At 46.7% G+C, this 27,945-nt stretch overlaps 1 protein-coding gene across 2 annotated transcripts in view; it reads right to left on the bottom strand.

The window, feature by feature from the left end:
- FBLN5 (fibulin 5) overlaps window positions 1–27,945 on the bottom strand; it is a 74,321-nt gene that overhangs the window by 38,747 nt on the left and 7,629 nt on the right. For both annotated transcript variants that reach the window (XM_046647449.1, XM_046647448.1), the window contains exon 4: window positions 25,030–25,284. In XM_046647449.1, coding sequence (XP_046503405.1) covers window positions 25,030–25,284 — 255 coding nt within the window. The remainder of the gene's footprint in view (window positions 1–25,029; window positions 25,285–27,945) is intronic.

Consider the following 27,945-nt stretch of genomic DNA (forward strand, 5'->3'; position numbering starts at 1 on the left):
AGACGAGCTCCCTACCCTCATCACTCACTGCCCACGCCTCCTACCTATGAGGGCCAAGGAGGCCCTCTGGAGGACGCGAGAGGAAAACACACAAACACAGCTGGGAGATGCCCACAACTTGCCTCCACACACCAAAAGAGGACATGACCTTGGAGACCGGACTCTTACAAAGTAGGGGGAAAACTTAAGGTAAGAGGGTAATCTGAGCAGGGAAGGGCTTCTTCCCTGATGCCACCCTAAAAAGTATTGGGGAGCACAATTAAGTTGTCTTCTACTTTCTGATCAGCCCCATATCAAATGTCTATGACAATATGCGAACATTGTTACAATGTACGACCACCGTTACACTCCATGAACACTGCTATAATATGTGACTGCTGTATAACGTATGAATGTTATTATAATGTATGAACACTGCTGTCTGTCTTGAGATTTACTCTGAAATAAGAATGTTCCAATATTTCCCTCTAGATCTCTTTCAAGACCTGCTTAATAAGCATCTTCAAAAGGCTTCACAAGAGCTTCGGAAAAGACAGAGAAACTAATGCTTCACTCTTTTCTCCTTCGTATGCCTTTAAAGCGGTATCGATTCAAATAGAAGAAAATGTACTCATCAAAATAAGGAGTGTTCATTCACTCATTCATTCATTTAACCAATATGTATTGACTAGTGCAGAATGGATGTGTATTTTTCATTCTTTGTCTTCAAATGCCCTTTACAAGCAGAATTCATTCAAATGTTTTTATCTATCTGTATCCTCTTAGGTATGTCTAAGGTGTTACCACCCTGTTACTACAGTGATAAAAATGAGGTGCTGATGGTTAGTGTATAGAACAGAAAGTACAGATCAGGAACTCAGCCAGCCTCACCACCAACTAGGTTTGTGTCAGTTTTCCCATTTTTTAAGTGGGGGTATCACGTCTGATTACTTTCAGGGATTCAATGAGAGTTTCCTTTGGAGGAAATGCCACCTTACATGTAGAAAAAAAATACTGTTCTCCAGGTCATAAAAGAAATGAGCAGAAAGCAATTATCTAATTCTATTACGTTTAAGACTGGGTCACACTACCAGCTTTGCAAGCAGCCTGTCATTCACTCACTGTCTGCTTCCCAAGCCAAAGGAGGAAGCAGGATAGAAGATGATTTTGGAGGGCCATTATATTTCTGGTGCTCATTTACAAGGCTATTTTGGAATATGATGTCGCTGGCAGGATTGGACAACTTGGCTGAGCAGAAAGAGATAATCCTTTTAATGCCTGGTCACTAGACATTCATTCATCTGTAATTCATTAGATTGGAAAACATTTACCAAACAACTTCTACATTCTTGGCGTTATGCTAGGCAGTGTGGATTATCAAAGTGAATAATTCGCGTTCCAAGTAAATTTCACAGAATCAGTATCACTCAGATCATCTTCCCTGATGACAATATAATTAAGTAGAAATCAATAACAAAAAGATAAACCCCATAAATGAGTAAAATTTAAAAACTCCTCACTAAATAAATCATGGACCATAAGAAATAATCAAAGTAAATCAGAACATTTTTAGAACTTAATGGCAATGAAAACACTACATATCCAAACTTGCGGAACACAGAGAGAAATATATAGCCTTAAGTGCTAATATTAGGAAAAAAGAAAAGCTTAAAATTAATGAGCTAAGCATCCAGCTTAAGAAATTAGGAAAGGAACAAAGAAATCCAAAAACTGAGAAAGAAGAAAATGATGAAGAGCAGAAATTAGTGAAATAAAAAGCAAGAAGTAAAAAAAGAAACAGAGGAGATCTACAAAGACAAAAATTGGTTCTTTGAAAATGGCTAATAAAATGGATATGACTTTGGTATATTTTTTCTAAAAAAAGAGTTAGCACAATAACATTAGGAATGAAAACAGCAACAGAACCACAGATTCCCTTGGGTGGTGAACATGATGTAATCCACACAAGAATCAAAATATAATGATGTACACCTGAAATTTACATAAGGTTACAGACTAATGTTACCGCAATTAAAAAAAGAACTACAGATTCAGCAGAGATTTAAAAGATAATACAAAGAAGGGTATGAAAATGTTCATGCAAATTAATCTGCAAACATTTATTAAATGGACAAATTCTGAGAAAATCATAACTTTGCAAAACTGACTTAGGAAGGAGTAAAAATGTCATAGTCCCATAACTGTTAAAGGAATTATAATAGTAGCTAAAAATCTTCCAGAAAAAAAACACCAAACCTCTATGATCTTATTGGCAAATTCGAATAAACTTTGCATGACTAGATCATGCTAGAGTTCCAGAGAACAGAAAAGGAAGAATATCTCACTCTATCAAGCTAATATATTGATAGCAAACCCAGAAAGAGTAATTTTTAAAAAGGAACATGACAGGCCTTTTTAATATATAGACATTGGTGAAAAAAATCCTAAACAAAATATTAGCCAAACAAATCAAGTAGTATATTTGAAACAAATTATACTATAAAATGACTAAGTGGGTTATCCTAAGAATGAATGAAAAGTGGTTTATAAGTAAATTTATCAATGTAATTCCCCACATGAGCATATTTTTAAGCATATAATTATCTCAATAGTTGTAGGAAAAGCATTTGCTAAAATCCAATACTTATTAATGATTTTTTTTAAAAAAAGAAAGAAAACTCAACAAAACATTCTTAATCAGGAAACATTAGGGAAAAGACCATCAGGAAAAAGACAAGGATGCCCACTGTCACCATTTATATTCAACATTATTCTAAAAGTACCAACCAGTGCAGTAAGACACGACAAGTAAATAAAAGGAATAAAAATTAGAGAAGATGAAACAAAACTCTCATTATTCACAGATAGTATAATTGTCAGAATAACCCAAAAGATTCTAAAGACAAAATATTGGAAATAATAAGAGAATTTCACAAGCCATCTGGATATAAGGTCAATATTCAAAAATAAATTGCATTTCTATATACTAGCAGCAGAAGAAACACTGAATTTTTTAAAGATACCGTTAATAGAGCAACAAAAAAATATAAGCTTCCTATGAAAGAATCTAAACAAAGATGTGCAAAACTTGTTTGGAGAAAATTGTAAAACCTTACTGAAAGATATTAAAGAAGACCTTAAAAAGGGAAGACATTTCGTGTTCAAAGATATAAAAACAAATAAAATGAAGATGTCAGTTCTCTTCAAATTTCTCTAAAGACTCAATGAATCACAACCAAAATCTCAACAGGGTTTTTCTTTCAAGACACTAAGCCCAAGAATAGCCACGACACTCCTGAAGAAGAAAGTCAAGAAACCTGTCTTATTAGATAATAAGACATTATAAAGCTGTAATAATTAACACTGAGTGGTACCGGTGCACCAATGGACAGTGGAAGAGAAGAGAGAGAAGAGAAAGATACAACACGGGTGTGGAACCCTGATAGCTAAGCTGGCAGGCATCACAGAGCACTGTGGGGCAGAGGGACCATTCAACAGAAGTGTTGGGGTAACTGATAATGGTCCATACGGAGAAAAGTGAAACTGGATCTATGCTTCTCACCATACCCTCAAATAAATTCCAAATAGGGTCAAGATTTGTATGTGAAAGGCAAAGCTTTAAAACTTTTAAAAGACAATATAAGAAAAACATACTTATGATCTTAGCGTAGGGAAGGATTTCTCAAACCCCTCCCCACAAGAACACCACAAAAGAAAAGATTAATAAATTCCACATTAGTTGGGAATGTCTGTTGCTCAAAAAACACCATAAAGATCCTGAAAGGATAAGCCACAATTTGGGAGAAGATATTTGCAACCTGTACGGATTAGAATCTAGATATAGACAGAATTCATACAAATCACAAGTATGAAAAAGAAAGGAAATCTAATAGAAAAATGGCCAAAAGACATGATCAGACAATTTCACAAAAGAGGAAACACAAATGGCCAATAAATATATTAAAAAATGATTAACTTCATTAGTAACCTGAGAATTGCAATTCTGTATATAAGAAAAGAACATTTTACAATTACTAGATTGGCAAAAATTAAGAAGTCTGTCAATACCAAGTGTTGGTGAGATTGTAGGTCAACAGAAACTCTTAATTACTGCTGATTAGTGTGTAAACTTGTATTTGGAACACTATAAAACATTATTTTGTAAAGTTGAAATTCCCATACCTATAGCACAGCTGTACGGCACCCAGAAGACTGACTATTCAAAGAATCATTCTTTGTAATACAAAGAACTAAAAACACCCCAAATGCCTTTTGACAAAAGAATGAATCAACAGACTGTGCTACAGTGTAGTGTCACAGCGGAAAAGTAAAAAAGCAAAAAAGAAACTCCAGCTACACACAACACGGGTGGGAATCTTAGAAACACAGCGTTGAATGAAATAAGCCAGTCTCAGAAGCCACCGGAAGAAGCTAGAAGGAGCAATGGTGGAGACGCACTCAGGTTCTCAGGTTGCGTGCTGGGTTCTCCCATACGCAAGTTACCAAGCTCTGGCTTCCACATGTTACATACAATTTTGTGTATATATCAAATATTGCCTAAGTCCTTTCCACGGTTCAGCTCAGTTTACTGAGACACACTGACAACAGTTACAATACACTCTGATAAATACCATAATGGAGCAATTTCTTAAAATGCTCTGGAAACAACTAGTCCTGCAGTTGTAGGAACGAAAGGTTCTGCTGCATCACTAATCCTGTGAGGTAGGCAGGGCAGGAATTGCTATGCTCATTTTACAGAGGAGAAAACTGAGATTCAGAGAGTTTAAGACACCTGTCCGAGGTCACACAGCTAGTGAGGGACACAGCTAGGATCCAATGCAGATATCCCGGCCCTGGCCCTGAGGTCTCTCTATGGATATTTCTCCATTAAAGACTTGCAGGGAAGATTCTAATCTATTTCTGATACCTCAGGACTAAGCTCCTCGACTGATCCTGGGCCATTTTCAGAATGGCATTATTCAACTGCTTAAGATTTTCTTTCTCCGTCCTGGGGCAGTGGTGAACCCCTGGACCATCATTCCAGTTCAGAAGCTCTTCGAAGCTATCCCGCCCTTTCTAAGTGACCAGTGGGACTTTTTTAAGGGCAGAACTTAATTACTCTAATGAAACATGTCTTACGGAACATACGGCTACAGATAGCTATGCATCTTACTTATGGAGCACCTTCTAATGTCGCATGCTTTGTATACATTCTCTATTTTAATCCTCACAGAAAAACTTATGAGATAGGCATTATCTTCATCTTACAGATAAGAAAACCAAGGCTAGTCCCAAGATTTATTATGATAAGGGCCAGGAGATAAAGAAGGACCAACAGCTCTGCACATGTGACTGGGGGCAGTTAGAGTGCACTACCAGGGGTATCACCGCTTTAAAATAAAAGGGATCAGAAACACATAGGTGCTTTGATGTGGGATGATGATGATGATGGTGGTGGTGGTGATGATGATGGTTAAGGATGGTGGTGGCGTTGGTGGTGATGATGGTGATGATGATGCTGGTGATCATGATGATGATGGTGGTGGTGGCGGTGGTGCCAGTGCTGGTAGTGGTTATACATGGTAATAATCTACCATTCTATGTTTATTATTTTTTTTTTCCTAAGGGCAAGATGACAAGGACAGCAGCACAAAAGATTCAAGCAAGACAGCAGGCATTTCTTTTTGACTCAGAGCATTTACCAACCTGATATTTCTATAAAGAGGATTCATGGTATTATCTCCTTGACAATTTTTTTTTTCCTGAGGAAGATTCACCCTGAGCTGAATCTGCTGCCAGTCTTCCTCTTTTTGCATGTGAGCTGCCACCACAGCATGGCCACTGACAGACAAGAGATGTACGTCTGCGCCCAGGAACTGAACCCTGGCTGCCAAAGCAGAGCGTGCTGAACTTAACCACTAGGCAACCGGGGCTGGCCCCGTGACAATTTTTAATGAAAGGGAGAGTTAGTTGTCTTTGAGGGGCAGTGTGGGTCCCTGCCTACCTGAGGACAGGTGGGTAGCACAGACGACTGCTCCAGGCCCCCTCCTTCTTCTCTGCCATTGTCCCCCAATGTCACGGAAGGGTGCATGTACGATGTACGCTGAATCAGCTGGTGGGCGCATCCTCTGTAATCTGTCCCTGTTGGCTCAGAACAAACTTATGATCCATCTGTTTCTTCTCTTTCCACGTGGAAGCCGGGATCCCAGGAATATCTCTTGCCCACTCAATACTCAAACTCCCTTCACCTGGTAACAGCACCCCAATTTTCCTTTGAGGAACCACCTTTCCCCACTTGCAGTGCATGTGTTCAGGCAGCTTTAGACCCATTACTGGCTCCAGGGTTGGACCAGTGATGAAGGCTTGGTATGTCCTTTTGCTGGAGCTCTAGGGATTAAGACATTCTCTCCGGGTTGTTAAACTGGCAAGAGAAGAGCCTGGCGCTGCCAGGGGCCACCTCTTGAGAGAACCCGCCCTGAGAATGACGAAGCCCGTGTAGGGGAGGCAGGAGAGGGGGAGAGAAAAACAGCCAGGCCATATAAAGTCACTTGAGCCCTTGGATCCAGCCACGTCTGAAGCTGATCCTACTTGTTGACTTTTCAGTTGTTAAAAAATATGTGAGCATGTAGGGTTTTTTCCCTAAAATTCTTGTGTTTTGCTGTTTATTTATTTTTTTTTTTTTTGCTTAAGCCACTTTGAGCTGGGTCTCTGTTACTTGCAAACGAAAGAGTCCTGATAATTAATACACTAAGCGTATTCAAATTGTCCCACGGCTTGATTAAACCACAGAGTCCTGATGTTGGCATTCTTGTCAAAAGCCAGGGCACCAAGAGTAATCAGGGAATAAGTTTCATTTTAAAAGGTCAATATTGAGAAACCTGCTCTGTGTTCCTAGAAATCTCTGCAGAACGCATCAGACAAAGTAGTCCTTCCCAACTTTTTTCATGTCGAGGGACTCACAGAAAATTCTAGAAGTGTGTAAGGCATAATAGAGAGAGCGAAGGTGATTGGTCCAAAGACTCGGGCATCTCAAGCCCCTGCCAGCCATCCCAAGAGCCCAGGAGACCAGTCCCCAGGCACACCTATCTCCCGGGGGCCAGGTGGGGAGCCTTCCTGGAGGAAAGGAAAGGTGGAAGACGAGGAAACCTGTTCGAGAGCAAATCCTCAAATGAGTCTTAACATATCTGACAGGACATTCCTCATCTTCCATACGCCACTCTGGAACAAAGTGCTTTTAAATTATCAGCATTGTTTTTCAAGATTGGCCTGCCAAAGCGCAGCTGTTTCTGCACAGTCAGGCTTTCTGGGCTGTGTGGCTCTGGATTCGTGGGAAGGATCCCTCGCTCCGCTGAAACTGCTTTTGCTCTACAGCAGACCCAGACTTTCGGCCAAGAAACGAGGGGACAGAAGGTCACGGGACTGGGGGTGGAGGGAGGAGTATCCACAGAGCTGGGCCAAAAGAATGCCATTATTCAAGAAGTGATTGAGGAGTTTCTTCAAGACAGGCCAGAGGAGTCATTCCCTGTGAGCCCTGGGGGTTTAAGAATGCTGAGCACCCAGTTTGCAGATTCTTCCGTTGACCTGCTGTGGTCAAACAAGGATAGAAGGGTGGAAAGAGCTTCTTCTCTTTATGAATCCAGGCCCTCAGCTTTGTCGATGAGTGCAAAGACTCTACGGAAAGTCACATTGCTGTGGCTGTTTCTTAGCAGCCACGTCTTCCTGTTTATCTAGCCCTTATTACCCAACCTTCTTGGACAGCTTACCCGTCAACAAGCCAACAAACATTACCAAACCGGCTCTATATGCAAGACAGGAGGTAAGGGATATGAGAGGGACACAAAGATACCTAAGACATGAGGCTTTAGATGCAGGGAGCGCAGACTATTTCTAATTAAGTCTAATGTCGACGATCATAAATGCCCCAATAGAGGTACAAGCAAAGGGTTTGGGAACTCAAGGTGGGATGGAGAGAGAATTCCGATGGGCTTGGGATGGGATGGCAAAGATCTAAGAAGGCCTCCTAGAAGAAATTACGTATGGACTGGGTCATTAAGGATAAGAAAAAGGAATGGCATCCCCAGTGGTCTCTGACCTCCAAAGGGTCCCTGCTGGAGGAATAGGACTGTGTCCTATGTTACAGGCTGAATGAATTGTGTTCCCAAAATTCATATATTGAAGTCAAATTGTGTCCTTCAAAATTCATACGTTGAAGTCCTAACTGTATCTGGAGATGGAGTCTTTAAAAAGGTGATTAGGTTAAAATGAGGTCATTAGGGTGTATCTTAATTCAATAGGCATCCATCGGGACACAGAGATACACAGAGGGAAGACCATGCGAAAATGGCCTTCTGCAAGCTCAGGAGAGAAGCCTGGAGCAGATCCCTCCCTGGTGGCCCTCAGAAGGATCCAGCTCTGCCTACATCTTGATGTGGGATGTCGAGCCTCCAGAACTGTGAGAAAATCAAAGTCTGTTGTGTAAGCCCCCTGATCTGTGGTACTTGTTATGGCAGCCCGGGGACACGCATGCATTCCGTGTGCTTCCCCGGCCCGGAACACCTCCCACGTGGGAGACCTCCCACCAGCCTTCCAGAGGGGGGTGAGCTGGCTCACTCTCCTTCCTCCCGTCTGATCTCAGCATCCTTGTTGACGAGACCCTAACAGCGTGCGTGTGGCTCACTGGGCTTGCTTCTGGAACCCCACGCTCTTCTTCACGGTCAGTAGGCTGCGCTGGAATGCGAGCCTGGCAGGCCTCCCCTCCTCATGAGAGCTAAAAAGCTCAAAGCCAACCTCTGGCACTATCTCCTGTTGTCTTAATCACTTTCTGTTTTATTAACCTTTTTGTGGCTCGTCTGCCTGTTGAAGTGCGAGGGTCTTCTGCCTCGTTTTGCTTCATCTTCAGAAGCAGTTAACGCCAGCTGCCAAATTTATTCCATTGACAACCCTTTACAGAGCTTGAATGTGGAAAGAACAGAGCTCGATGGCTGACAAAGAGGATTAAGCTTGGTGTGTCCACATCGCTGGGTTGGGGGAGAATTCTTGTGAAACCAGACTCTAGTTAAAGGAATCGAAACCTATGCCACGAGCCACTTTAAAGAGAGAGTTCCATTTAATGCCGACTCACCTTATCCTGACAAAATCCAGCCTGACCAAACTGCTTAGAATAGGAAAGTTAACACGGACAACAGAACCAAAGATCCCAAAACTGTCGATCTGACATGCTGTGTTGTTCATTTGTCATGCCTACTACCTCCCAACGAAAGAGTGTCTAAACTAATCTTACAGACCATCCTCCTCTTTTTTCTTTTTTTTTTGACATCAGGAAAGCATTTGATTGTTTTTATTGTTTGATGGGAGAAGCTTGACCATGTGGGGTTTTTTGCTTTGTTTTGTTTTGTTTTGAGGAAGATTGGCCCTGAGCTAACATCTGTTGCCAATCTTCCTCTTTTTTTTTTTTTTCTCCCCAAAGTCCCAGTACATAGCTGTATATCCTGGTTGCAAGTCATTCTAGTTCTTCTATGTGGGATGCTCCCTCAGCATGGCCCGATGAGCGATGCTAGGTCTGTGGCCAGGATCCAAACCGGTGAACCCCAGGCTGCCAAAGTGGAGCGCACAAACTTAACCACTCGGCCACGGGGCCAGCCTTAAAAGAGGAGGATGAAACCCACAGAGGAGCGACTTGCCCAAGGTCATTCAGCTTCCGAATCCAGTCTCTTTCCACAGCACCACTATGTTTCTTGGGATTAGGAACCCAGAGACTTTGGGGTTCATCCCGTTCTGCAAATGATCTGCGACGTGACCTTGGACAATTACATCTCATCTCCGCTCTCCAGGTTTTCCAACTAAACTATAAATGTCCCTTCTCTGCGAAGACATCCTTGGGCAGAATTAGCTGCTCCCACCATAGTTAGTCCAGGGTGGCCGCGTGGTGGTCTCTGTAGGAGTGAGCACGTCTACACACACACACACACACACACACTCCATTTCCTGTGGATCCTCCAAGGACCCCTGCCCCCAAGTGGAGAATGAAGCATTGGCCAGCCTGGCCCACCCTGGCCCACGCCCACCCTCGGTCCTCCCCCTGGCCGCAGCGATAATTTGGGGGGATCTGTAATGACCTCAGATCTCATCTGCAACTCCCCTGTGCCACGGAAGATCCAATTTTACAGTCCAAGCTCATCTCCAGTCTGGCAAAATCTCAGCCTTGGTTTTTTGAAACCAAAGGGTAGGAGGAGGCCTCAGACAGTTGAGAGTTCTGAAAGTACCACTGCGGGAATTATGAGAAGAGTTCTGTGCAAGCCAGTCGTAAAACCTCAGTTCACTTACCCGGAAGGTTCCAGAAAGGTTTACAGCTGCGGCCGCATCTGGGCTGGGTCACACAGTTTATAAGAACATCGTGCTGACAAGCCCAAGATCAAGGTTTCTTCCCTTTGTGCCAATCTGTTCGTCCCAGGGGAAAACCCTGAGCCAGGGTCGCAGCCTACACTCCCGTGCCAGTGCCAACCACAGCGAACGTACCTATAATTTGTCCCAAGGGAGAAGAGCGGGGCTGTGTCAGCTCTTCCCCACCTGCTGGCAGATGACGTGAGCATCAAGGATTGAGCACAGCATAGAGATGTGGCCAACTCGGGATTCGCAGTTGGCTGGATGTCCTGGAGCCGAACCTCCTTGAACCCAGACAGCCCGACTCATCCACCTCGGAGTTTGTGAAAATCGTCCATGCAACCCTCACACAAAAGGAACAAGGAGGCTTAGAAAAAGCTTGAGCATGAAAAAGTCAAAGAAAGAGGTACGAGGGGAGAAGGGATCAGACCAAGTGACTGCCAGGGTTTCTGTCAATGTTCGACCTTCTCCTTTCTTAGGTGTGGGATGACTAGAAAGCACAGAGTCCTGATGGAGCCCTCAGCCAACACTCATTTAGCAAGGACTTATCAAGAACCAATGATGGTCCAGGCTCTAGAGATACAGTGGAAACAAGACAAGAGATGGGACAGACAATAAACAAATAAATACAGCCAAGGTACGGAAACAACCTAACTGTCCGTCGATGAATGAATGAGTGAAGAAAATGTGGCGTATATATACAATGGAATATTATTCAGCCATAAAAAAGAAGGAAGTCTTGCTGTTTGAGGCAACATGGACAGAACTTGTGGGCTTTATGCTAAGTGAAATAAGTGAGACAGAGAAAGACAAATACCGTATGATCTCACTTATACATAGAATCTAAAAAAAAAAACAAAAAAACCCCACCGAGCTCATAGATGCAGAGAATAGATTGGTGGTTGCCAAAGGCAAGGGATGGAGGGTGGGTGAAACAGGAGAAGAGGGCCAAAAGGTACAAACTTCCAGTTATAAAATAAATAAGCCATGGGGACGTAACGTAGAGCCTGATGACTCTAGTTAATAGTAGTGTATTGTATGTTTGAAAGTTGCTAAGAGAGTAGATCTTAAAAGCTCTCATCACAAGAAAAAAAACTTTTGTAACGTGTGGTGACAGATGTTAACTAGACTTATTGTGGTGATGGAAATTATACGAATATTTACTCGTGAAGCTGTACACCTGAAACTAATGCAACATTCTACGTCGATTATACATCAATATAAATACATATGTAATACATGCATTAAAAGACAGTTATCAGTCAGTGGTTCTCAAAGTGCGGTCCCCAGACCAGAAGCGTTAGCATCCCTTGAAAACCCAGGGCCCACACCAAACCTACTGAATCAGAAACCCTGGAGGTGGGATCCAGCAATCTGTGTTTGAAGTCCATCAGCTGATTTTATGCACACTCGAGTTTGTGATAGATAATAATGATAAGGGCTATTATGGAGATCACATCACAGGATTACTTTTGACAGGGTGGTCAGGGCCGGGCTCTTTAAGAAGGTGACATCTGAACTGAGCTGAAGCCTGAAAGAGGGGAATGAGCCAGAAGAGAGTGCCAAACAGAGGGAACAGCAAGTGCAAAGGCCCTGAGGTAGGGAAGAGCCTGATATGTTTGAGGAAGAGAAAGGAGGCCAGTGCTACCTGTGAACCACAAAGAGCAGCCATCTTATGGGAGGCATGGGGCCTCCCACGGACAAATGGTGGGACGTTGGGGCAGTCACAGAGTCTTTCCAAACATCCTCTGAAATGGGGAAAACACTACTGAGCCTGCCTACTGGGCTGTTTGAGAATTCAGTGAGTTAGTGGATGTGCAAGCATTTGGGAAAGCGAGAGGCAGTGTTCAAGTGGGAAGGATTACAATGAAGGGAGTTGATGAAGGATGTGACCGCAGGATCCAGCCTCCCACACTGAGACGCCAACAGACCACAGGCCAGCGCCACCTGGTCCCTGGCCAACGCCTGCTCTCTGGAGCTAAATAAGATTGAGATGATCCTTAAAAAGGGTCAGTTTAGGAGGGCCGAGGTGGGGGATTTCCCAGAAAGTTCTGAGAGTGGAATTCTTACATTTCTACCCTACTGGTCTATCGAGGAGGATTCTCGGCTTCATAACGAGCTTGTGTTTCACTCCAGCTGCTTGCAAATACTCCCAGGTATTATAAAGGCAAGGCCAGACTTCTCACGGAACTGGGCCTGATCCTATCACCACAGTCAGAGGCAATTCCATCGCCATCCACTGATGCCCCTTTCCTGGAGGTGTTCTGAAAAGGGCTCATCTCAGCCTCAAGCTTAAAGGAAGCCTCCAGCCAGGACTCAGAACATGGAGGGGCGTCACCGTGAGCTGGCCCAGTAATTAGCCCCCAGAGCTTAAACTAAACGCAAAATCAGCGCCTCAAATGAAAAGGTACTATCTCCACACTCTGCCTGCTCCAGAGGCAACTCTTCACCTGACGGTCATGAGCAGTCAGGGCTGAAGGGCCTTAGAGGTTGTGGTCCAGCCCCTCTCATGGGGATGGGAAAAAGTTGCCCAGGAAGAGAAGGGACTGGAGCCACAAACACCCACCAAGCCTGTGGCAGTGCTAAGATCAGACCAAGACCCAGGAATCTTCTTCAAACAGATGTCAACACACCACTCCCGCACTCAGAAATCAGCGTCACAAAAGAAAGCCCAGGCTGTTGGCATGGCATTCAAGGCCCCCATAGTCTAGTTCCTGCTGACTTCCTTAGCCACATCTCTCACTCCGTGCCTGCCCTGCTCCCAGCCCACGTTCACACTGCATCCACGCACTGGGAAGGGGACCAATGAGCTCATGACCAAGGCCAGTATTCCTCAACATGCTGTGAAATTTCTAGCCTCTACATCTTTGCCCATGCTGTTCCCTCAACCCAGAAAGCCCTTCCCCACTCCCACATGAAAATCCTACTCAATCCAGCAAAGACTCACTTAACGGCCATCGTATCCATTCCCAGAGGGGAACCCCTGTTCCTCCTGGGCACTCCCACAGCACCTGGCACAGGCTGCTGTCACCACCTCTCACCCTCCAGCTCATGCAAAGATTCTGACATCCACCCCTCCCCACCCCCAGTTACACCCACTCAGCTGTGAGATCCTGAGGCAAGGGGCCGAGTCTCATGCATCTTTACATCCCCTCACAGCACCTGGCAGTGTCTGACACAGAGATGTGCTCAGTGAATATCTGTTTAATCCAACAGATGCCCAGACGTGTAACACCTGTCCTTATGGACGGTTTCCTGCGACCACTCCAGCCGGCGCCAACAGAGACCTCGTACCTGCAGTTGCTGCCGTCCCGTTACATTGGGCTGTAACTATGTATGTGTTATGTTCCCTATTTCCTGCCGACCCACTCCAACTCCTGGCAAGAGGCGGTGAACTCCCCAGGGCAGTGAGGAAGCCTCATTTATTTTTGCGTACACAGCACAGACCTCGCACATAAATGATACGTGAATGAATAAAGGCTGTTACTGAGAACAAGTTAACCTACTCGGACAACGGTACCTGAGACATAATCAATTTCTCTTGCTCATTTGAAGCCTAGACACACAATTTGCCACATGTAGCTTTTCTGCTTGTTCAACAAATATTTATCAGGCGCTAAAAATACAACAGTGAGCAAGACAGAGAGTTCCTGTTGGAGAGAGAGATGTTAAATAAATAACCACAAATGTCTATTTATCACGGTCATGGAACATGCGCCAGAGGACACAGTCCGGGACGCCATGGTCGCTGCTAAGTTCGCTCTGAGTTCATCGCTTGCCCTGGCAGCTCTGTCCCATCGTGCTTCCTTTTGGTCACAAGTGGCCCCGGCAGAGATGGCAGCCCTCACCCAGCTCAGATGAAGATAACAGACGATTTGTCTTTCTCCCCAACGGGAATGAAGCAGAGCTCAGGTTTTTTGTGTCTTTGCATTGCTTTAATATAATCTCCCTCCAATTATTATCCCCCACTTCCCATGGGAACTGTTGAAGATGCCAATTTCATACTGATTCCGGATGTGGAGTCTGTTCCGTCTGACCTCATTGATTCCTAGGGGATGTGTTAAGACCTGTGAAATATGTGGAGCTCATAAATCAACTCTGGCTGGGTTCCTGCAAATGTTCTAGTGTGAAGGAGAGTCAGACGGCCCTGACAAGTCCCCCAAGCCTCACAGCTTCCCCAGCCCCAACCGGCCCGCCATCCCCAAGAGTCTGTGGATGCTGGCTGCCTGGGGCACGGCCCAGTGCTGGCTGTCCCCATCTCCCCTCTGGCCAGACTCCGACAAGCTGGAGGGGAATGGAAGTTCAGCCCCTGACATCCAGTCTGATGTCTGAGGCCCTCTGGAGGGAAGGAATTCTGTGAATGTCCTTCCCCTGCCAGCCCCTAAGGAGATGGCCCGGGGACCCTTCCCCAAGCATGCGCCTCCGTTTCCAAGACAAACAGCAGCCTCAGGCTGGTTGTTGGGGTCCACTGGGTGCCAACGGAATGTCATGCAATTGAAGGGCGCCCCCTGGAGTTGTGAGAGGAACTAGCTCTGGCTGGAGGTGGACCCCTGGGAGCCAGTCCTTCCCATGGCAGGGAAACCCTGGCTTCAAGGTGGAGAGAGCACAGGCTACCACAGATTTCCCCTTTGGCACATCCCAAAGGGGAAAGGACAGTGGAGGTGGGTCTCTGTAAATGAGTCTGGCTGGGTGGTTCTTCACAGGCATCTATTCCCATCAGCCCCTCAGCTACAGCATAAATTCAATATGGCTCAGCACTCACTACTCACTGAGTACCAGTGGTACAGGAACCAAGCCGGGTGCAGGCAAACACGGTGACCACGCCCTGGCCCACCAGGGCTCACGGAACAAAGAGACTCTTGGTCATCTGGGTCCCCTCTCAGCACCCAGTACAGTGGGTGCTGGTGGGGGTGTGCTTGAGTGAGTGATGAGAGACTAAGCATGGAAATGAGTGAAGGCTCCCCTCTCACTTGCCTGGGTATAAAAGTACCCACACTCTTCTTCCATTCATTCATTCATTCATTCATTCAGTTGACAATCACTTACTAAGAGCTCACATCACCAGATGCTGTGGATAAACAGTGGCGGCCAGTACAGCACGTGCAACCAATGAACCCCCGACCAGGCACCCCACCTACTGCCCCAAACCCCAACCCCCAGGCCCTGATGAGAGACGAGGGCACCCACTGCCCTCTGTCACACACCTGGGGCTGCCAGGAAGCTGTGGTCTCTCTGCCTCCAAACAGGAGACCAGCAGGCCTGCTGGGGGAGGTTGTCTAAGCTGGGGTCTCTCTGATGAGGGGTCGGCTCAGCCCACCAGCACTTTCCCAGTCACAGCCCACCAGGCCAGCGTGCTCTGGAGTCTGACTTTCTCTCTGTCTGTGTGTCCATGTGTCCAGATAGGCTAGCAGCCGACGGTAGACGAGAACAAACGGACCCATGTCACTCCTCGGCATCTCCAGAGCTAAGAGGCCTCAAGAGAAAGGATCACCAGCAGCCTCTCTGGCTGAGTGTGGTCAGAGTGGGGATGGGGACAAGGACAGCCTATGGTCACAACTGAAAGGCGGTCCCTCTCCGCCGGCCCCCTCAACTCTCTCTCCCCAAACCTGCCCACCTGGGAAAAGCAGCCAACAGGCACCACCATGCACCAGGTGTCTGACCCTGTAACAGGGCAGGGATTGGGAGGATGGGAAGCAAATAGCGTTGCTGTCCCTCAGGGGTGGGGTGGGGGGAGTGACAGCGGTGATTGTTAGTGAGTGACCTGACGATCAGACTTTGCTAAGCCTCAGAACAATCCCACAAGGTAAGTACTATTATCCCGTCTTATAGATGGGACCCTCAAAGGGTTGAAGAAGCCCCGAGCCAGGCGGCTGTGCAGGGATGGGAATCGAACCCCAGTGCATCTGAATCTACAGCCCATGCCCTTCTCACGGCCTCATACTATCTCCTGCTGCTCCCTGGCCTAATAACCCACTCCCTCCAGGTCCTTTGAGAAAATAAAGATCCCCTTTCTTTCCCGAACAGCAGATATTATAACTTGGACCTATCAGATGATATCTACATGAGGCTGTTGTCAGCAACATTAGCTATGATTCCTAATTTCTTGTTTTAATCAGTTTTCTCGTACTCACGCACACACTCTCCATAAAACTAATGCTTTGCATCATATGGTATTTTCACTTCTTCATTTCATTGAGTCCATTCCTGATAGCACAGAGATCTCTCTAATCCTTCTGCTTCTTGCATCACGCTGGGGTGGGGGCGGCAACCACAGATGCCCTGTGGCCACGGTCCACACAAGCAGATAAGAACCAAGGACATCTACAGAAGCTGCCAAGGGAGGGACAGAACCTACGTGGATGACCCTGGTGTAGAGTTCGCCAGTGGTTTATTCAATCCACTTCCACCAAAAGGACGTTTGAAAAGAAATCTACAACTAGCCTTGATGACAAAAAAGAAGGTATAGTCACCTGCCTCCATTTCAAAACATTTGGAAGCATCATGCCTGATAGAGAAGCCCCATCACATGCACCTCCCACTAATTTAAAACATATTGGGCTAAACGGTCTGCTACGGTCTGCTCAGTCCTGTTGCTGGCAGGTGACTGCGACCTCCTGCCCTCCGTGGGCACTCTCTGGAGACCTGCTCATGCGCCCACCTTGGCCAGAACCACCCAAAGCCAAGCTGAATCATCCCACTGCTTGAAGTCCACGTTTCTTCCATCCTCTGGCAACACCACCTGCTTTTCACCTACAACTGGCTAATTCCAGAATGGAACATAATTAGAAGAAACAGGACCAGCCCAAGGAACATAAGGTGAGAGCCAAGAAAAATTTGTAGGTCATTGAGAAAACTGCCATGCTAGGCACCGGGGAAGTACCTACTGCACAAAGGCACCAACGGCTGGGTGTGCCCCTCCCCCAGGATTCCCACCCAGCATCAGCGTCGAGGCCGGTCAGGGCACCGGACCTCACCGGGGGCCAGGGCCAGTTCCCCAAGCCAGCTCCAGCCGTGAGTGGGAGCGGCTTCCTCATCAATGGAAAATTGACACAGTCCTGGCAGAACGGGGTCACTGAGCACGTGGGCTGGTTGAAACAGACAACAGAGAAGGGCCACGTCACTGAGCAACCCAGATGAGACCAAGTAGGAGAAAACCCAGACTGTCTGGACACAAACGTTATCCTCCCTAAGGACTCAGAATATTTAGAATACTAGAACATTCTTGAGTTGAAGGGAACCTGAGAAATCGTTCTGGTCCAGGGAATTTAAGCCTTTTGTGCGTGTCACGAACACGTTTTGCAGACTGATGAAGCCCATGGGCCCCTTCTCAGAATAAAGCTCCTAATTGCATAAAACTAAATTCATAGGATTACAAAAGAAACCAATTATATTGAAAGACAGTTATCAAAATATTTTTAAAACCAACGTGTGATACAGTAATATCTCTGCTTCTTTACCAGTGCATTCATTATTAAGAGTGGACAGCAGGTCTAAGATCTCCTAAAATTTTGAAGCAGTGGTAGGTGAGAATGATATTTCAAAAGATGTTGAATATTTCAGAATAACTGCTACGCTGTAACATGGTGTGTAAATATCTGCGCTTCTCCTGTTAATACTGTCACATGTACTGCTAAGAGATTTATGGTTTATAGCCTACCTAATGGAAGATAATGCTCAATTTCATTAGAAGTTAGTGGGGAAAAAAGCATGAAAATGATGAAAATGGATGCCCTGAATTCTATCCACATACCCCATATTAAGACTCCTAATATCCTACCATCCCTCCTTTTCACAGATAATAAACCTTAGGCGAGAAAAGCCAAATGATTTTCTTGATTTTTTTTTTTTTTAAGATTGGCACCTGAGCTAACAACTGTTGCCAATCTTCTTCTTTTCTGTTTTTTGCTTTTTCTCCCCAAAGGCCCCCGGTACATAGTTGTATATTTTAGTTTGTGGGTCCTTCTAGTTGTGGCATGTGAGAAGCTGCCTCAGCATGGCCTGATGAGCGGTGCCATGTCAGCGCCCAGGATCGGAACCGGCAAAACCCTGGGCCGCTGAAGCAGAGCACGTGAACTCAACCACTCGGCCATGGGGCCAGACCCCCAAACGACTTTCTTAATGTCACACAGCTAACAAATAGCAAATCTGGGATCAAAGTCGAGTTCTTCCCGATGTCCTGTCTGGTGCCTTTACAATACAGCATGCTGCTTCAATTTAGGCTTAAAATTTTTTCTTTCGGTGTTTTCGTTTTTCCTTTTAAACAAAAGTAACACATTCTTCTAACAAATTCAAACAATAAGAGAATTACATTTAAAAAGTAAAGTTTCCACCTTTCTTTAAATGCAGCCCCATCTGACAACAGACAGATGGACCAGAGCCTTGCTAACCAAAGCGTGGGCCCTGGACCCGCAGCATCGCCTCACCTGGGGGCTTGTGAGAAGTGAGATCTCAGGCCCCGCTCCAGACCTGCAGAGGCAGAACCTGCATTGCCCCACGTGACTCACGGGCACATGAATGTGTGAGAAGAGCTGCTAAAGTCCTATCTCTGCTGGGGTCTCCTGGGAAGCGCAAGTGACCCCAACCCCTACAGCCGAAAAGTGGCAGGAATTCGACCCTCTAAAAGGCGTGGGCTGTGAAATCTAATTCTCAGGGAAAAGAATACACAACGACAGGACTAGGGTTGGCAGTAGGAGAATTCATAACGGAATGATGAGATTTGAAATAATGAAAACAAAATTATAACAACTAATTGTTATTAGCCCTTACCATGAGCCAGCCTCTGTGCTAGGCAATTTACATGCATTATCTCATTTAATTCTCACAAATAGCCTATGGAAGTTGGTACTGTTATCCCTGTTTACAGATGGAAAAACTGAGGTTCACAGAGGCTAAGCTGCTTGCTCACCAGACCAGCACCAACGACTGGGAAAGACCTGAAGGAAGATGGGACAGCCTGAGTCAGGGGGCTGCACGTGAACGAGCTGGCTGAGGCCCAGTTTGCAAGGGCGTCTGCGCGAACCCAACGGTGGCGCCTCCAGCCTGGGTCCCAGTTCCTTCCCAGGCCTGCTGGTCCCAGTGCCCTCAGCAGCTCAGGAACCCAGTGGCCTCGGCTTCCTGCATTTTCCTTCTGGTCTCGTCCTGACTTGGTTTCAAGTTACAGCCCAGGCCTGTATGAAAAAGAAGAGGACTACACAGGAAGGTACTACTAAGCCAGACAGAGAAAGACAAACACTGCATGATTTCACTCATATGTGGAAGATAAACACATGGAGAAGGAGAACGGATTAGTGGTTACCAGAGGGGAAAGGGGTGCAGGGAGAGCAAAAAGGATAAAGGGCACCTATGTACAGTGACAGATAAAAACTAGACTATTGGCGGTGAGCACGAGGCAGTCTGTACAGAAACTGATACATGATGTACGCCTGAAATTACACAATATTATAAGTCAATCTGACCTCAACAAAATAACTTAAAAATTATTTTTAAAAAAAGGAGAAGAAAAACCTGCGGGAGCCTGCCACCTTGGGGCTAAGTGAGATTTCCACGTGTTCTTGTGCTTGTCTTATCCTCTAGGAACAAACGCCACGTTGGGATGACTTCCCATTTTTTTGTTTCACAATTTCAATAAACTCAGGCTCTCTCGAAGCAGAATTTGACTAAAGTGTCATAAAGGGCTGAACTGCCCAAGGTGTGCAAGGTGGGTCTGCACCAAGCTTGGTGTTAGGTCATTTTAAAGGTTTTAAAGAATTGGTCCTTCCATACATTTTCAGACCCTGGGAATCTTTTTACAGGTTATCATCTCAAGACCCTAGAATCTTTCTCGATTGACATTTACCAGGAGAGAAGTCCGTGCAGACGCTGGACAAGGTATTTTCACATGTCATCTGTGAGGTAGGCACGGTTATACCCATTTCCAGATGAGGAAACTGAGACCCAGGTCTCACAGCTAGGAAGTGGCCAAAGCAAGGTGAGAGGCAAGGCCTTCTGACTTCCAAGTTCCAGCCCTCTGCACTCCAGGACACACAGCCGTCCTTCCCATCTCTGCCTCCTCTTCACACATCTCAGGAAGCTATCAGAGGTGGCTTCGTATTTCAGACGCTCATTTCATGTCTAATCTCCCTGCCTTGACAGCAAGTTCTGGAGAGAGCCCATGGCTGTGTGCGGACTCCCTGCCCTCTCCGGGCCTAGGCCCGAGCCTGGTACCACTGAGGTGCTCTGTAAACCTTGTCCAATAAATCCTGGCTGGCTTTCAGGAAAAATAACTCAAGAGAAAGCTTCAGGCCAACGCCATCCATCTTCCAAAAAAGACCCACACGTGTCCCTCTCTGCCTGCCCGGGCGCTTTGATCAATGAGAAGACTCCAGTGAGAAGAAAGCTATTGCATGTAATTTCACAAATGACCAGAAGAATTCCTGCAGCCCCTGGAGAAGCTCAGCTCTGGGAAAAGGCCACTTTCTCAGCCACAGAACATTTCGTGAGCAGCGGTTATTGGCGGAGTCCCTAAATTTGCCATTGAGCCAAGTCAAGCAGCAAAGCCAGAACTAAGAGAGTCCACCCAGAGAGGCTACAAGTTGAGCCCCAAAGGGGATGAACACGCATAAATAAGTGGTCTCCACGTTCAGGGACCTTGGCCGTTTGCTTCCGTAAAGCAGACTTCCGTATGCTTAGGAGAAAAAAACAGTGCAAGGAGAGCGCAGAAGAAGAGGGCCACTTAGGAAGCAGTTTGCCCAAAAACCCAAACCTGAACTGCATGAGGTCTCTGCATCTAACTATCATCAGTCTACAGAAAAGCAGAGGGTGAAGGAATACGCTAAACGCCACCGCAAGATGCAACCAGCGAAACCCCAAATGTGGGAAACTCTACAGGACGAACAGCTCAGCCTCTTCAGCAAGCGAGTGGCAAGAGGATCAACGACGATCAGGAAATAGTTAAGAGGCTTGTCAAGCAAATGCAATTTGTAGACCTTGTTTGGAGCTGACTCAAAGAAACCAATAGAAAAAAGACATTTAAGAGACGATCAGGGAAATTTGAACACCGCTTGGATATTTAATGATAAAAAGGAATAACTTGATTTTTGTAGACTTGATAACAATATTGTGGCTATTTTTTAAAAGAGTCTTTATCCCTGGGAGATACATTCTGAAGTATTTAAGGATGAAATGATACGATGCCTGGGATTTGCTTTACATTAACCCCCTGGGTGAGGGTAGAGAAGAAATGAGACTGGGCCATGCTGATAATTACTGAAGCTGGGAGATGGGTAGGCAAGCGTTCGCGATGTTCTCTCTGCTTTTGTCTAGGTTCAAAATGTTACAGAAGAAAAGTTTTAATTACCAAAAATAAAAAAGGGGAGGCCGGACCACTGACCTGTGGTTAAGTTTGGCGCACTCCACTTTGGCCGCCCAGGTTCAGATCCCGGGCACGACCTACACCACTCATTGGCAGCCATGCTATGGTGGCAACCCACATACAAAAAAGAGGAAGATTGGCACAGATGGTAGCTCAGGGTGAATCTTCCTCAGCAAAAAAAAAGGCAAGACACGTGACCAAAGTTAAGCCAATGAGAATTGGTCCCAGGCCCCTCACGAGCACTTTTAGGGGAAGAGAAGATTTCTTTCCACTACACTTGGAGCTGTGAATGTGACAGTCTGGAGCTGTGGGGCCCACCACAGGGAGAAAGCTTGCCTGAGGTTGAGGCCAACACAGTTCAAAGAGAGCTTAGGAAAGCTAACTTCCTAATGACATTATTTGAATATCTTGATCCAGCCCTACCTCAAGCAAACAGCTCCCAGACTTTTCATTTATGAATCAATAAATTACTTTTTGTGAAACAAAAAAAAAAAAGGCAAGAAAAGGCCCTTTTTTAAATCATGGCTCCAGTACTGACTCTCTGAGAGGCTTTGAACAAAACTTTACCTCATGGAGCCTGTTTCCTCATCCAGAGCCTGAACGGGTTCAAATCTTGGCCTCCATTCACTGTGTGATCTTGGACAAGTTTCTTAACCTCTCTGTGCTCCAGGTCCTCAACAGTACACAGGAATAATAACAGCCCTACCGCATAGGGTTGTGGTGAGGATTAAATGTGATAATTCACATAAAGATCCTGGCACACAGCCCTATATAAGAGCTGGCTATTATTACTACTGCTGCCGTCATTACTGTCGTTCATTATTTTTTGTATTGACGAGGTGGAGAAGATCCTTTGGAGATGCTGTCCTCCTCTCCTAGAACACCAAAGTTCCAGAAATATTTCCCACTTCTCCCCAATTTTGCACCACTCATTTCGTGCTTCCTCCACAGGATCTGACCTACATTCTGGGAAACACGGACATTCTCCTCCTCCGGGCAGGGGCACCTCCAGCCTCACCTCCTGCCCCCTCTCAGTTACTCCTCTCTTCTGCCGCCTCTGCGCCCTGCCTCCCTCTCGCCTGTTCCCAGGCTCCCCTCTCTCTTCCCTGCTCCTGGAGGGAACGGTGGCGAAGAAACTTCCTTCCTGTTCCTTCTCTTGCCCCTCCCTCGTGACGCCGCCCCTCACAATGCCCAGAAGGATCTCTGCACGTCAGGAAACGGTCGGGTGGAGCGCAGGGAAGTTAGAAGGAACCGAGACTTATGAATACATAATGCTGAACTTTCTGGAAACGGACGGGCCTGGTGCCAGTCCTCACTAGGGTTCCTAGATTGTATTCTTCTTACAAAGGGGCCATTATGAAGGCTCCACGTCTCCCGTGTGACAGGTTTGGAGCAGTAAAACTGTATGACATCACAGGAACCAGGAGACAAATAGGTTTCCCAGCCCCGTCCTTATTCTCAAGGGCACTGGGCTCCTGGAAGGAGGACTCTGGGAGGGAGGAGGATGGCGGCCATTCCCAGCTGTTCCACATAAGGGGCCTGTGGGACTGCCCACGGCATCAGGAAGAGCAGCCTACACCACGGCCACCAGAGGCCCCCCCGAAATCCTGGAGTGCCTCAAATTGTCGTTACGCGCCCCTCACTTCAAGTCCTGCGCGTGGTCACTTGGCTTGTCCGGCCCCACAGGACAGCCTGGCATTGCAGCACCCCCGGCCCAACCTCTCTTTCTCTGCATTTCCTTTTGGGATCATTTCTTTTCTACCAGGAGAGAAAGGTCACGTGGTGGAGTTAGGAAAATGCAGATGGGCTGTCAGGCGAGCTGGACTCCCACCCCACCGCTGGAAGACCTCACTCGCCGGAGTCCGCCTTCCCTTTGCCATAAAATGAAGAGGCTGAAGTTAAAGATTGTTAGTCCCTTCCGGTTCCAATGGTCTGTCGTTCTGCTGCTTGTTGTAAGGAAGTGTGTGACTCTCTTCCCCACCAAAACTTCAGTCCACGGCTCGGTTGGCTCCCACAGTCTTTCCCTTTACACCCTTATCTATATTCAAAGCGACCATCAGCCAGCTCTCCTCCCTCCCTCTCTTCCCCACTCTCTCTCACACACACACACAACCCCCACGCCCCTTGTGACCAGTAAGAATGGAGAAGGGTGGGTTCAGGTGTATCCAATTTTCCCTTGAAGCTCTGAAGGATGCTTGTTTGCATATTATTTGCATATACTCAGATGGAAATAAACACTCATTTGCATGAACATAAAGAAGACATGACATAACCAGCACAGACTCTCTACTGGTTGGTTACAACTCAACACTCCACAGGCCTGAAATGGGACCAACAGAAACATCACTAGGGAGATCCCCGTCCTCCCAAATTTTGGGGGTACAGAAAGGAAGTATTAGAATTTCCTTTCACAGTTATTTTTGTCACATCCTTTGAATTTTTCTATTTCTTAGGTATGCTTTACACTCCTCAAACCATGTTAGTATAATAGGATTTATATATAATTTATAAATATGCATATAATGGGGTCTAAGCTCAAAAAGATTTTGCAGACGGGGTACACAGTCAAATAAGTTTGGAGCCACCACTCTAGACCATCTTCCAAAGCTGGAGACAGTTACAAGGTTTTGGTCCTGCCACGAGGATCCCAGGCACCCTGTCACCAAGGCCACACTGGCCAACAGGCTCACCAGGGCACCAGTCACTCCACGCACCCACTCTTTGGGACCTATGGCATATGGCATCTCCTTCCTCCCAGATGTCTACTCTTGCTCGAGCTCCCATTGGCGAGGCTCCTTTTGGCCAAAAGAACATTGGTTCCCATCCAAGGAACTCCCTTTCTTTCCAGAACAGTTGGCCTTGGCCCTCAAGGCTTCTTTTATTGCAGGAACATACATTCCATTCAAGGGTGAGGGGTGTTGAAGAGAAAGTTCTGGTCCTTTCTAGATCTTCCAAGATTCACTTACGTAAAGGTTGATCAGATGCATTTGTTATTGAATAGAGAAAATATGAGCTTGGTCTTTAGATGATACTTAGGTAGGTAGGTAGGTAGATGAACAGAGAGAGAGAAAAATAACAAGAAAAAACAAATTGGCTTTCTAGAGAACTGTCAATACGACAGCAAACTAAACTACTCCCTGGGTGGGAGGGTGCCCAGACATACAGGCTGCTGAGAGTGGAAGAACCACGCAGAAAGCAGGACGTTGTTTCGCTGGTGCGCTGCGCGGTAGCTAACATCGCGCCCGGGGAGGACCTGCGGGCCCAGGACGCCGCCCTCGCCGAGCGCACGGAGACGAAGCCCCCGGGGCCGGGCTACTCACCCACGCACTGGTTGCTCTCGTCCATCTGGTATCCAAAGCGGCAGATGAGAGGCCTTGAGATGGTGGGGTAGTTCGGAGCTGACAGCGGTGGGGCGGCTGCGGGGTACGGCCCCGAGTAGGGGTTCGAGTACGGGTTGGAGTAGGGCCCTCGATACACCGGGTTTGTTCGCGGGATGCATAGGTACCCGCCGTTTTGGTTAACACACATCATGTCTCCTCGGCAGGCCTCGGGGATGGTCCGGCACTCATCGATGTCTGGAAGCGCCACAGAAAGGACAGCGTTAGAGCCCGCCCCCCGGCCACGCTTTTAAGCAGAGCTCTGTACCCAGAGCGCCACGAAGGACCCCAAGCACTCTTCACCAGCATCTGCTCCCAGACAGCGGGGCCGTCCCTGGGAGTACCTAGGTGCCCCCAGATAGCGGCCGAATTGAATCATATTGACCAGCACCGCCCAAACACCAGCCATCAAACACCACCATCACGACTTGGGCCATCTCCACAAAAACCTGTGCTATCACGTGCTGAATACTTCTCTTTAAATGAACCCACGTTTGCAACCCAAGTAAATGTATTTTTTTAATCTTACATAACTATAGCAAATGAAAAATACTATCAATTAATATAAATAGGAGGCAACAGTAAAAAATAAATATATAACTATTAAAATAAACATACAACTAATAGAATAAAGAGGGTTTATCGGTGGGTGGACCATCTGAAAACATCTCGGGTGCTCCTGTGTGCCCTGCTACACTGTGGAAACACGGGGATGGACCTAAGAATCGTTCCCACTTCTACACCACATAACAGCTGGGCAGGGGAGAAAGGGTCCCTTGCGTCAAGAAAGACAAAGCTTGGCCGAGAGCTGGTTATTTGTTAAGAAAGTGGAGCCTTACTTGCAAGTCAGCTCACACGGTGCCAGCCGACAGGACCCACGTCTGGCCAGGCTGGTACTCTGCTTGTTCTACCTGGAGGCGGAAGGTGGGTGCCCTAGAAAATCAGCCTCGCTGGGGTGGGGACAGGGGAGGCCTGAACTCTGGCTCCAGCAGGAGCAGCCAACCTGATCCCAGCCTCCGGGGCCTCCCACCAGCCTGGGGGCTGCTCCCTGTGGGACCGGACGCTGAGCGAGAATTGCCTGAATCCTGACAGCTCACCCCTGCCATCACATCTGAGAAACTCACGCCAACTCCCACCTCGGGAAAGGGAAATGTTGAGGCCGAAGGCCTGGTTGGTTCTCTAACTATAAGCCTGAAATCATCGTTAACACTGGTGGGCCAGAAAAGAAGGCTGCTGCCTCATCCCTCAGCACATCCTCACCCCCCTTCACTTTAAATCAGAGTCCAAGCCTAGATTTTCCAGGGCTGGGCTGTATTCCTGCCACTGGTCATTTTTTGGAAGCATCTATGTCCCCTCTGGTTCCTAGCTGATGTGAGCTCAGGGAAGACAAATGATTTGGCCTGAATCAAATATAAATTAAAAGCTAAATGCTTCCACAAGGTGGGGGCAAGTGGGGCTGCCTCACTCTTTTTTTTTTTAAAGATTTTATTTTTTTCCTTTTTCTCCCCAAAGCCCCCCCAGTACACAGTTGTATATTCTTCGTTGTGGGTCTTTCTAGTTGTGGCACATGGGACACCACCTCAGCGTGGTCCGACGAGCTGTGCCATGTCCACGGCCATGATTCAAACCAACAACACATTGGGCTGCCTGCAACGGAGTGCGCGAACTTAACCACTCGGCCACGGGGCCAGCCCCTGCCTCACTCTTTTTATATACCCTGTGCTCCACCCACAACAGACTATTCTATACTCTGAACGTCCTTTCCACCCCTGGTCTTCGCGTATGCTGTTCCTTCCACCCGGAATGCTATTTCTCAGGATCCTACTCATCCTTCAGTGCCCAATTCAAATGTGATCCCCATGACCCCAGACATAGGTATCACTCCCTACTCTACTTTTGCAGGGCCCGTTGCTGTCGCCTCCACTTGGCAATGACTTTATTCCATCCTGTAGAGTTCACTATGCCTTGGTCTACCTCTTCCACTAGATGGCGTGCTACAAGAAAAGCCCCCAGGATGTCTTTGTTCCAAACCTGGGAACCGTGGCAAAGGGAAGGCAGGTAGCAGATAGAATTAGAGTTGCTCATCAGCTGATCTTGAGACGGGAGGATTATCTGAGTGGGCCCAGTGTGATCATGAGTGTTCTTAAAAGTGCAAGAAAAAACAGCAGAAGGGCTGGTCAGAGAGATGCAGCAACAGAAAAAGAAGAGATACAAAGTATGTGAGGGACTTAACTCGCAGTGCTCGCTTTGAAGATGGAGGGTGCCACGAGCCAAGGAATGAGGACAGCCTCAGGAAGCTGCGAAAGGCCCTCAGCTGGCAGGCAGCAGGGAAACGGGGTTGGTGGCCTCAGTCCTGCAACCGCGAGAAACTGAAGTCTGTGGGAACGTAAATGGGTGCAGCCACCAAGGAAAACAGCAGGGAAGTTCCTCAAAAAATTAAAAATAGAACTAGCATACTTGATCCAGCAATTCCGCTTCTGGGTATTTATCCAAAGGAAATGAAAACAGGATGTTGAAGCCGTACCTGCACCCCCATGTTCACTGCAGGATTACTCACAGTAGCCAAGATATGGAAACAACTTAAGTGCTCATCAACGGATGAGTGGATAAAGAAGATGTGGTGTATACACACCCACGCGTGCACGCATGCGAGCACAATGGAATATTATCCAGCCACAGAAAGAAGGAAATCCTGCCATTTGCATCAACATGGATGGACCTTGAAGGCATTATGTAAGTGAGATAAGTCAGACAGAGAAAGACAACCACCGTGTGATCTCACTTACATGTGGAATCTAAAAAAACCCGAACTTATGGAAACGGAGTAGAGTGGTGGTTACCAGGGGCTGGGGGGTGGGA

The sequence above is a fragment of the Equus quagga genome, chromosome 20, assembly GCF_021613505.1.
Source record: "Equus quagga isolate Etosha38 chromosome 20, UCLA_HA_Equagga_1.0, whole genome shotgun sequence".
NCBI lineage: Eukaryota > Metazoa > Chordata > Mammalia > Perissodactyla > Equidae > Equus > Equus quagga.